The 12,418-nt window shown below is 33.6% G+C and overlaps 1 protein-coding gene across 1 annotated transcript in view; it reads right to left on the bottom strand.

Annotated features, from left to right (window-relative positions):
* Positions 1 to 3,099: 3,099 nt before the first annotated feature.
* LOC136989604 (cytochrome P450 3A4-like) overlaps positions 3,100 to 12,418 on the bottom strand; it is a 30,898-nt gene continuing 21,579 nt past the window's right edge. Inside the window, exons 9-14 of the mRNA XM_067287823.1 lie at positions 11,592 to 11,664; positions 6,825 to 6,933; positions 6,291 to 6,376; positions 4,964 to 5,104; positions 4,735 to 4,900; positions 3,100 to 3,264 (exon numbers count right to left, since the gene is read on the bottom strand). Coding sequence (XP_067143924.1) covers positions 3,187 to 3,264; positions 4,735 to 4,900; positions 4,964 to 5,104; positions 6,291 to 6,376; positions 6,825 to 6,933; positions 11,592 to 11,664 — 653 coding nt within the window. The 3' untranslated portion in view covers positions 3,100 to 3,186. The remainder of the gene's footprint in view (positions 3,265 to 4,734; positions 4,901 to 4,963; positions 5,105 to 6,290; positions 6,377 to 6,824; positions 6,934 to 11,591; positions 11,665 to 12,418) is intronic.

Raw genomic sequence — 12,418 nt, 5'->3', positions numbered from 1 at the left:
TTCTGTTTGGTAATGACTACTTCAGGCTACTATAGGTGTTAGGATGCAAAAAAATAGCCAGTACATTAATTTAGCCTTTATTGTTGAGCGGCTCACTGCGCCTACTGTTGACGTGTTATTTTGGGAAGCTATCAGCCTGGACAATCGATCATCCATAGTAGGATGGCAGGGACAGTAATGGCACAGAGATGTGGTCGGGTAAACTTGAGCCTTCATTGGGTTGCTTCTCTGGTCAGGACTGCGAACGGACATTTTGCATCAAGATAATGCTCTGTCGCACACAGCTAAAGTTTCTCGGGAATGTCTCCGTCACGTTGCCACATTCTCTTGCTCTGTTCAGTTTTCAGATATGTCATCCATCGAATTCTGTGGGGCCAGATGAGATGCCAGCTTCGGATATCTACGCGTGTGACGGATGTGGAGCGGCAACTGCAATATCTGCGGGATTATCTGTCGTAAGATGTAGTACCTGTATCCTGCACATCCGACCGTATCGCCGCTTATATCAAGGAAGTGGAGATCGTATAAATTTAAGGTTTTTTCTCGGTTCTTTGCTTGTCCCGGATTTTTCGAGAAAAAAATAATCTGTTTCCCGGGATACAGGACATCCCGGGATATAATTAATTATTTTTCAGATATAAAATAAATCTGGAAATCGAATGATATAATTATTTTTTAATTGTAAGTAATTTAATACATCCTGCAACCTCCAAAGTAATGATATTTGAATATGAATTAAAAATTACTTAAAATTTATTAAAGTTTGTTGGAAACTGTTTACAAAAAAAAGAAAAAAAAAAGCGTTTGAATTGAGTTAAAATTTAAAGAAAATAAACGAATTTAGATCAAACTTCTAACTTAGAAGGTAATTTTCCTTTTTTAAATAAAACATATTATAAAAATTTACAATAATATTTTGTATTAAGATTTTAAAATGCAAACATGGACAATACTCCGATCACTCAATTTGGTTCTTATTTTAGAAATGAAAAGTTCTACTACCGAAAACACCCTTTTCGATTCAATTGATGTGAATGGAATCGTCGTCTTTAATGACAGACGTTACGTGGTTTTTCATCTGTAGCCTCGAATATTTCTAGTTCGTTTTCGAGATGCGTTGCAGTACTTCTTTTGCCATCTAGTATTCTTGATTTGTTTACCTCGACTGTTTTAATAACGGCCTCAAGCTTATAGCCGATAATTCGGCAGTTCGTTTAGCTTTAATAATCAGGTTTATTAAGAAAAACTTCATACTTGCGTACTTCGTACTCGTTTGTATCCTTGCCTAATTTGCACAACCTATCATAATGCTATATATTAAAGCTACTGGGTATGGTTAAAAATTAAGACAGCAATGGCGAAATTATTCAAGATATTACAGGTTCTGACAAGTAAAGAATTTTCAGTCCTCCCACAAATAAGCTACATATTGATTATTGACCATTTGTGACATGCCATAACGAGCAAAAATTAAAAAAAACTAATAAGTAGACTTAAAATTAATAAATATAAATATCTTCTGACAGTTTATACGTTAATTTACTTTCTATTTGCAAAATTTCTTCAACCTTATCACAAAATAAAAAAAGTGACCTTTTAAGAAATTTGCGGTATTTCTCTGGTTAAAAAACAGCATCGATTGCCGGGATCCCGTTAGAGAAACTTTATACAAGATATTAAGGTTTGTTTTAAATTGTATAGTTGTTGCACAGGACGTTTTTGTTAACAATTGTCGTTGTTACACTCTCTTTACCATGATTTTGTAATTACGTATTTACATGGTCATTACATTTGCACTAATAAAGTTTCGTTCGATTTAATCGCCTCTTTTCTGGTCGACATGATGAGTAAATTAATTGCTCATTAATTAATTAATGAGTAATTAATTTAATTCCTTTAAATTCCGGAACACTCACGAAACAAGTATTAGCATCAAACTGCACGGATGCTAATTTGTTTTCTGTCTAGCACATCGAGTTTACTGAATTGGCAACGTGTAATGAATAAGATGGCGGCATTTACGGAATATGTTCGGACTTCTCTAGACAACATCAAAACAAAAGAACGTGTGCAAAGAAAGGTGAGAGTAAAGTTGTCACAAGAATATCTCGGATAAATGTGATTGACGTAGATATATTTACGATTATACAATTTTTTAACGAAAAAGAATCATTATCGTATGATAGTTTCTCGGAAATATATATTAGTATACCTAGTATATGAGATTACTGTAATTATGTTTTATGATATTTGATAATTTATGAATTTGTAACAATTCATAAATCATAAAATGCTATTTTCGAGATATTCACCATTATCAATGTGAAGTACTCTACCTGTGTTGCATGAAAACCGATTTTACAACACAAATGATTTGATTAAAGGGTACAAGTCCTTTTGATAATTTAAAAGTAGCTTCTTTCGTCTCTTTGTTAAGATCGTAGAATAATCGATAAATGCGAACGAAAAATGAATTTATTTCCATATCTGTTACACAGGATGCCATCTCTATCCAGGGCTGTCGAGAGCCCGGAGTAGACCGGCTTCTTTAATCTTGCAGCAGGCCTTCTTTTTTGATACATTGAAATATCTAGAATGCTTCCTTAAATTAATAAAAAGTTGTATTAAATTGTTTTTATTTTTTGTTAATTCAATAACATTCATTTATGATGATGTGAAGTGATATGGGTCCCTAAAACAAAGAGGGTAACAAGATCCAGAGTCGGTATAGCGAAGAAGAACGTACAGTAGGTGATCGGTTAACGAACATAATCCGTTCCAAGATTTTGTTCGCTATCCGAATTGTTCGTTAACTGATTATCGATTTACCATAGGTTTTTATAGGAATTTGATTAATTCGTTCTGGAGACCCCAAAAATAAAAATATATATATATACTTTCTTACTACATTTATTTATATGTAATAATAAAAATATATGCACAGCCTATAGAAATGTAAAAGCAAAATATATATAAACAAGTCCAGTATATGTATTATTCGTTAACTATAAATTATTCTTATTATTATTCATTAAATACTGAAATTAATTAGCAGAATACTCGATTAATTAATAACAAAAAGCGAAATTTAAAATATACAAAATCGATTTCACTAGGTAAATTATAATTTCAATTTTCCGATGCTTAAAATTTTTCAGAAAATTTTCTAAGTCGGGATGAGGATCTTCAGACGGAAACCATTTTAAGGTTAATTCCATTCAGAGGTTTCATTTGGAACAATCGGAATTCCAATTGCGGCGGATCCTGTAAATGTATATATTCAAGTAACAACTTATATTAACAATAAACAATAAATTACCGTAAGTGAAATGTTTTCATTTCTGGGAAGCCAATATTTTGCCCAGCTGTGAATCCCACGGGACAAAACGTAAAACTATGAACGTCCTAATCAAGTTTTTTTTTTCCTAAAATTTTAAGAAAATAAACACTTAAGAAAATGTTATAAGGGTAATTTAGGGAAGGAATTCTCCGAAGATCAACGAATCAAAGAGATAGCGATGATCGGATAGATTGTTACATAACTCTCGTATTTAACGGGAATGCGTTCATTTTCATACATATTCATGGTCCGATGGTTGAGGTAATTAAAGTGCTAGTCATCCTCTCAGAGAAACTAGATTCTAATCCGGGTAACCAACTCCAAGAAATTTTCATGGTAAGCTCTTATGACATATCGGGCTAGGAACTGCCAGCTGATAAGATGCCTAATATATCAGGCCCCTCTTATTACTTGACACTCCTAGCGTAGGCATGGCCGAACACATGACGACCATGGAAAAAAGATCCTTTTACTGCGCATAGGTAAATATTTGCGAAGATTGTCTTGACCCGAAAGTTATCCGGTTCTAAATAATTTAAAGAAGGACTTGTTTCTACATGGGTAATTGCTATTAATAAATAGCAACACGTCGTCAGCATGACTAGAAGTTCATCCAACCTGTCAGTTTAACCTGTAGTTTATTTCTTAATAAACCCACATAGACCGTAAGCAGAGCTAGCAATAAGTGAAAAACATTTTAAAAAAAGCTCTTTCCTGGGGAATTAACAGGAACTTCTTAACAAGCTCAATATGGATTCGGCTAAGCCCACGATAGTGCACCAAGCTGGTGAGAAACAAGACCACACATTTTTCGACGACCATCCCTGAAAAATTACTGATGTTTTTCAACCCGTCCTAATTCGATCCTGGGTCTTTCAGAATGGTAGGCTGCACCATAAGCGCTCAGCCTGTTGATCGGACAGTTAACGTGGCAATTTGGAAAGCTGTTATTAGGTTGTAGATAAAGCTAGCGAATAATAAAACAGTTATACGAAAACCAATTTGAATCGGAAATGATGACTCAAAATTACTGCTTGTTTGGCTATATTTTACGTCATCATTTCCGATTTAATTTGTTTCTCTAAGAACGCTTTGCTAACTGATAAATAAATCGCATTATGTACAGTACGACGTAATAATTTCTTTGACTAGGATGCTAAATGAAGTAACCAGTTATTTAAAAAAATGACAAAACTGGAAGATGAGAGGATACGAAAACACGACGTATGGTATATTAAATTCTCTTTGTTGACAAAATGTTATTTATCGTTTGGCTAGTCCCATTTATTGAAGTCGCCGAGAGGTTAAAATGTCAACCCTCGGGTGATAAAACTTCAGTAACAAGAAAAGTTCTCGAGTCATTAATCGGAAGACATAAAAACAGATTAAACTACCTTTTCAGTGTTTTCACCGGGAACGAAGCGGAAAGACCGAAGAAGCGAGGCCAAGATCATTTTCATGACAAGAAAAGCAAATCTCATCCCGATGCAGTTCCTCGGTCCATTTCCAAAAGGTTGATAAGCATAAGGGTCGATGGAATCTTTCCGTTCTGGACTAAATCTATAAAGAATATTTCGGTGTTATCAATATAACCATCGTTGATTTTAATAAGAATTCGTTTACCTGTCGGGATCGAAACTCTCGGGATCCTGCCAAATTTCTGGATCTCTCTGACTCTTCCAGATAGCCTGTTGCAGAGCCAAGTCCTTCGGAATCGTCAAGTTTTTATAGGTGAACGTTTTCCCTACTTTCCTCGTCGTAACTCTGCGCGAAAGGAAAATAGATATGATTGTTAGGAAAACAAAGAAAGAAAAGTTAACGAATCTATCATTTTCATTAAAACGACATCACAATTTTATTTTGAAAGCGAACATTTTGCAAAAATATTTCGGCGAGAATGTTGGTGCTTAACTTTTTTTCCCACTTGCTAAGAAAGAACTGGGCCGATTTCTTAACAACGTTTCTGCTAGATTTAAAAAAAAAAAAAAAAAAAAAGGAATGCCGGTTTTTTAAAATTTTTTCTGTCCTGTGAGCATTCAGAGGTCTTTTTAGCAAGCCCATTATGGATTTGGCCAAGCCGACAGTGGGCGCCCGATGGTGAGAAACGGGTACTACATATCTGGACAAACCATTCGGATTCAATCCCGAGTCCACCAAAGCGGCAGACTGCCATCTCAACCACCCGGCCATCCGGCAGTCAAATAGGGGCGCCGTTAAAACTAGCATGTTTTATCAGAAGTTCAAGAGTTTTTGATTATTTGCCAAGCAATGACTCAAATTGGCGGTTTTATTTTTGAAAACCCAATTTTCTGATATTATAAAGTAAGTAGTGTATTATTCTTCAGTATAATTATTTACCTTAACCTAATTACTTTTAAAATATTTTTAAAACCGCTAAATCGAATTACTGCATTTTATCTTCTGAATGCTTAACATCAATACGATTAAACTATCTGGCAGGAAAGTAGGCTACATTGGCTTCAATCCCATGTGGATTGAAGAAAAGCATGAGCGTAGCGTAGTTTTATGTTTAATGACCAGAAAATTGCAAAAATCTTCATTTTTCTGATGCGTCTGAAACAGTTTAATAATCAATAATGGTTAAAAACCACAATAAACACCCGTATAATTTTGAATCCCTGAAAAAAATTTTCTGAGGCACCCATCAATCTACGAAAACTGAAAATCCTAACTTTTACAATAGTCTTTCTCTTTCTTTCTTATATTACAATACAATAAATTTTCATATAATTTTTAAAAATAATTATCATTATTTTACGGCATTTAAATAATATATCAATATAAATTGTTAAAAATAGTCCGGACAGTAATAAATAGCTACGATTGTTTCGCTAAAGAAAAATTCTTCAAAAGACGACGACGCTATGTTATAAAGTACTCGATGTACTGAAAACGCCACTTAAGATGCAAGAAAATAACTTAGACTTACGTTAAAACGGGAGGATACAATCGAAGCGATTCCGAAATGACTTGGTTCAAATACTGCATCTTGGATACGGCGGAGTAACTCAGTTCCTAAACGAAAAACGACATCTTAATTCTTGAATGCTGCAATTTTTCCTTCGACAATTTCAAAAGACGAATATTTAATTTTAAAAATATTCTGGTCTACTGTATTAAATTAATGTAGTGCGCGAATCCATTTGCATTATATTAATTAATTAACGTAGATTTGTCGACTCAAACGTTCATCTCCGAACACATTTCCGATAGTCTATCATTGCCTTAACACATAATAAAATTTTGCAAAAATTTCGCGTTAAATGTATGAAAATGTTCAAATTGATGAAGTATGGGCGTAAGATTATTCGAAATGAAACGATGAAGTCTTTCCATTTATGGCGCTGCTTAGAAGGTCCGAAGCACACGTACTGTACGTTTGTCGTTTAAATATTTTACTTTTCTTCCATTGCTTATTCCTCTGAGTAAAATAATTAAATTTGATTTTTTAAAAAAATTTTACCTCATTTTCGAGAACGACATTAATTTCTTTCCTAACTTTTTCTTGTATTTCCGGATAATTCATCAATAAATGTGTGACGAAAGAAAGGGTGGCGCCCGTTGTTTCGTAGCTGAAAATAAAGATCCCACACCAAATTATAACAAAAGAAAAGGCTTTATGTTTCTCTGATTGTTAAAAAAAACTAACTTTTAAGATTAAAACAAATGCAGATTTTACTTTGTATTCTGTTTTCCTATTAAATTACTAGAAAAAAATCACTAATAAATTATATCAAATTAATGGATGAAACTCACAAATATGTAATTTATTTTTTATGCAAAGAAACAAATAAACTTTAAAATATTTTTCAAGAAATTTTACATTTAAACAGAAACTCATTTATTTTGTTTCCATGTGTAAAATCTATTATAGATTTCAATGGAGAGAAAATCTGTCTTTCATCACACGAATAATTTTTTAACGCATTGGCTATCATTAAGGTCCGGATTTTTGGGTCATTTTTAGAATGGATTGGGTGCTTTTTCCCCGTTTTGGGCGCTTTTTAATGCTGTATTATTAAGACAAAAATCAACAAGAAGTATTATATTTACTACATAGTTGTTTATTACAATTTACACATAAAGATGAGCATTGTAATTTACAACAGAAACCATTTCAATGTCAAGTTTTCTCGTTTGGAGGATAGAATGTCTATATAAGGAAAAAAAACTTTTTACGTCGACCTAGACTAAAGGGACATGTTTCATTTTTACTCGAACTTCTAGTTCAGCGCGATCCAAAATATTTTTCAAATTGGGATTTTTTCATAAACTATATCCGAGTTTGTCCAGTTAATAAACGCATTAATTTTTTCAAAGTTCTCGCAGTAGAATTCCATACTGTTTATCCATGACCCCCAAAGGGTGACCACTGGCTAGGTGGTAATGGCAGCCCAGTTACGTCTTGGTACAAGCGCTACTGACTAGGGCACTTGAGAACAACCAAGGCCTTGATATATTCTACACGAATACGTTCACATACACGGTGTAGGGCATGGGAAGACAAGTCATGCTTTAGGTTGATGTAGATGCACTTCAAATTTGAGAATGCTGACATGTAGGATGCTTGATCTGTAACAAGCTAAACCTTTTCGTACTGGGCACCATTTGGCCACAACTCGACGCAAACATCATTGAAAGCTTGGAAAACTATAGTTGAGTTCGTATTTTCAAGTTGGTACATTTTGAACAACATTGGTTGTACATAGCATTCCGTCGGTGTTGCAACAAGAACGTTCAGCACGTACCGTTTTGTGGAATCCGCACTACAGAATTGTCTTCGACAACGTCCAGGATTTTAGATATTGTTTGATCATAAATTGGTTTCACGTAGTTTAAATTTATCTTTGTATACTAAGTACATTTATCAATTAACAGGACTTATTATACTGGAAAATTATGGATGCAGATATTTAGTCTTACTGATCAGAAATAATATTTTTTATTTAGTTCACCTGTCTTAGGTGATCGTCCTCCTCCAACTGAAGTTGCACTTGCAGAAGCTGGCATACTTACTGGTAAGCTCAAAGTTGGCAATTTTATGGCTTCCATTTTACATTTCTTTAAATACCATATTTCTGTTTTTAAGTTTATTATTTCTTCAACTGTATTCCCTATTCTCTGCATTTTCCAATTTTCCAGAAATTCGGCTATAGATTATTAAATATCATTCAATTATTGCATTCAATTATTATATCATTCAATAAAATGCAGAGAATAGGGAATACAGTTGAAGAAATAATAAACTTAAAAACAGAAATATGGTATTTAAAGAAATGTAAAATGGAAGCCATAAAATTGCCAACTTTGAGCTTACCAGTAAGTATGCCAGCTTCTGCAAGTGCAACTTCAGTTGGAGGAGGACGATCACCTAAGACAGGTGAACTAAATAAAAAATATTATTTCTGATCAGTAAGACTAAATATCTGCATCCATAATTTTCCAGTATAATAAGTCCTGTTAATTGATAAATGTACTTAGTATACAAAGATAAATTTAAGCTATAATTAAGGACACAAAGGCATAATAATTGGTTTCACGTAGTTTTTTCTGAGTGCTATCGTCGAGGACAAGATTTCCCGTATATTTCTGGAGAAATGATTTAAAGGCTGGATTGATTACCTTATGTAAGAATATATTTACCTACAGAAGAGCAGTCGTTAAATCTGCATAAAACGTATTATTATTAGCCTTTTGAGACTCTTTTCCTCTTTGAAACGAAGCTCCTATAAATGTCTGCCCGAAATTCCTTCTTTTCTGTTTGCCTTCTCTATGCTTTTCTGAACGCGTGTGTCGCCTGATTTTCGTTTCTTAGTGTTTCACATCAACCGAAATCATATAATCGCAAATGGAACAGCGATGAACTTTTCCGTCTGTGCATACGCCTTCATCTTTAAACTTATTTGCTAAAATGTTTAGTTTAGATGCGAACAATTTTGTCATTTTCTAATGTCGCCGACACCGAACAAAGGAAATTGGAACTGTTGCGCTCACAAGTCAGGATTTTCTAGATTGTTTTTTTCTCAGAAAAAAAAAACGTGTTGCAGATTTTCAGTGAATCTGTTTACATTTTTAGAACAACCCTAATGCTTAATTGTTTAGTTCAGAAAATTCCCCTTTACCTCCTTTAATATCAACAAGAGAAGAGAGTAATCTAATTATCGTATTTTTTCCTCAGCATACGTAGTCCGGATTAACGAATTTGTTTTTTCCCCTCGAGTAAATGAATAAAACCCATCAAAAAAGAGATAATTGTCAACATATTCTTTGAAAATGTAAAAAAGGGGGAAGTTGGATGCAAAATATATAGCTTGGGTGCTAGTCACCGTTTTGAAAGCAGGTTTGCGTTTTAGGTGCATTTGGGTGCTAAACAATTTAGCAATGAGTGGACCTACTGCACTAAACCGATATAGTTTGTCTTTTTACATTCTGCCCCTTTCAAAAACCGAGTGGGTGCAGCACCCAAAAATCCGGACTTTAGTTATCATACGAACTCAATTGAATTTAACTTGTCTGCGCATCAATAGTATAATTGTCATTGAATATTTTAAAAATACTTTTCAAAGGTTTTGTGTAAATTCGTACTACCCGTTACATAATAAATACAGGGTGTCCCATAAATTTATAAATAGTTTAAAAATTCATAAAAGTTAAAAGAATTGGTATATTTGGATTCAGTTTGCATAAAAGTTATTCTCACAAAGAGGGATATTTTTGGGTAGAGAAAAAGAAAATAGTTCAAATTTTTGTAGACAGAGGGCGCTGAACGCAAGAAAATCACTGGAATTGTGCAAATCTGAGTCTTATAAAATGCAGGGTGTACCATTAACAGCTCATTTCTGAATTTTCCTGTTACTGGCGCTGACATACTGTTTTCATTATGATGTTGACATTGGTGGATAAAGCACTATTGGTAAAGTTTTTTTTGCCTCAGCTACGAACCACCGGCTGAAACTTTACAAAGGTTTAGGACACAGAAGAAAATGAAGGTTCAGGTCCATTGAAGCTACATCGAACATACGAACCTCTGATAAACGTGGTGCAACACTGCTTGGGTGCAACACAAACTTCCCGTGGTGCAACACAAACTTCCCGTTTCTTTGAAATGTCGTACTAAGGAAACCAATCCGGCAGGAGTGATTGAACCTGAACCTTTCTTCATTCTCATCTGTGTCCTAAACCTTTGTAAAATTTCAGCCTGCGATTCGTGGCTGAGATAAAAAAACCTTCACAAATAGTGCTTTATCCACCAATAATCAACATCATAATGAGAACAGTATGTCAGCGCCAGTAACAGGAAAATTCAGAAATGAGCTGTTAATCGTACACCCTGCATTTTATAAGACTCAGATTTGCACAATTCCAGTGATTTTCTTGTGTTCAGCGGCCTCTGTCGACAAAAATTTGAACTATTTTCTTTTTCTCTACCCCAAAAAATCCTCTTTGTGAGAATAACTTTTATGCAAACTGCATTCAAATATACCAGTTCTTTCAACTTTTATGAATTTTTAAACTATTTACAAATTTATGGGACACCCTGTACATAACATAATAAATGGCGACTCGAATTGTTTTATTGTTACAATAATAAAGTAAAAAAGATCTTAAAAACAAATTTTCTTATTCTCTGGAAATATTTTCTAAAATATATTTTTAATAATACAGTAGAAACCAATGAGCTAGAATATACTACACAATGGGGCTACCGCAATGCCATGTTTAAAGAAAAATGAATAAACATCCGCCATTTTCCTTTTAGTCAAGGAGCGTGCCATTTCTGTTGTGTAAAGCGCTCGAAGTGGCAGAAATATTTATTACGCCAGCAGGAGCGGATCTACATAGAAACTAATAGGACTTAAGCCCTGGGCCCTAAGTGTCAAGGACAAACACAAAAATTGAATTATCATAAATTTTTAACACTTTTTCCTTAATAATGAGCATTTATCGTATAGTAAAAAAAGCAGTTAATATTAATAACATAATAATAATAATGATGATTGATAGTATTATTTGTTTTATTGTAAATGGGGCCCCATTAGACTTCAATAAGCCCTAGGCCCCGGAAAACCTAGATTCGCCCCTGTACGCCAGTATAGCAGTATTAGAGCTATTGGCAACGTAAGGACCAGTACATCTATCGACTCTGATAGTACAGTACCTATCGTTACTACTAAGAGTCACAGCCAATCTATGTAGTATATTCTATCTCATCGGTAGAAATTGTACTTACCCTGCTACCATAAAGACAGCGGAATTTGCCATGATTTCTGGATTAGTCAAATAATGCAACTTTGACGTCGAATCTAAATAAAATAGAATTTCTGTATTAATGAGTGTGATATTTTTAAAAATATCAAATTTCATTAAGATCGAAAAATGGGACGATAGTAGATAAATTTTCCAACGCTAAACTGTGCCAAACCTTTATATATGAATATACAAATACGTTCATAAATGTTTTTCGATTTACTTGTAGAAATTTTCAAACAAAGAAAAGTAAAACTTTATTCATTATTTCAAAACTGTTTTTTTTTTATTAATATACGAGGGACTGAAGAATATTGTATCATAGTATTGATATGCATAAACTAAAAAATTATGCAATTTTTAATACGTAGTCATGAAGCTCCTGGCATAATCATCCTCCATCTCAATCACCACACCGAATCCGGTGTCTTCAAATTTCACAAAAAATAGTCATTTAAATGTAGAAATATATAACTCGGAAAGGATCTTATAACGAATTTTATTAATTAATAATCTTTTTGTTGGCTTTAGATACCATTCGCTGATCATTCGAAAATTTTTTCGAATAAACACATTTTATGTACTTCCGAAGGACAGCTTCAGAAGAAGCAGACAAGTTATACGTACTATTCGGACATGTGACAAAATTTAAACTATTTTCTCTCTAACATTAAATTTAGACAGAGGAGTATTAATTTCGTACGCTTCTCGAACAGATATAAAACGGTATGAAGAAACAAAGATTTCGTTTAACTTCAGGCATAATTACAATGGCAAAATTACGATCGTTGTCAATTTGTACATTCAGGA

Source organism: Centruroides vittatus, unplaced genomic scaffold, assembly GCF_030686945.1.
Source record: "Centruroides vittatus isolate TY-2023 unplaced genomic scaffold, ASM3068694v2 contig_13, whole genome shotgun sequence".
Lineage (NCBI taxonomy): Eukaryota > Metazoa > Arthropoda > Arachnida > Scorpiones > Buthidae > Centruroides > Centruroides vittatus.
Note: the sequence above shows the minus strand (reverse complement) of the source record. Positions and strands in the feature narration are given on the sequence as shown.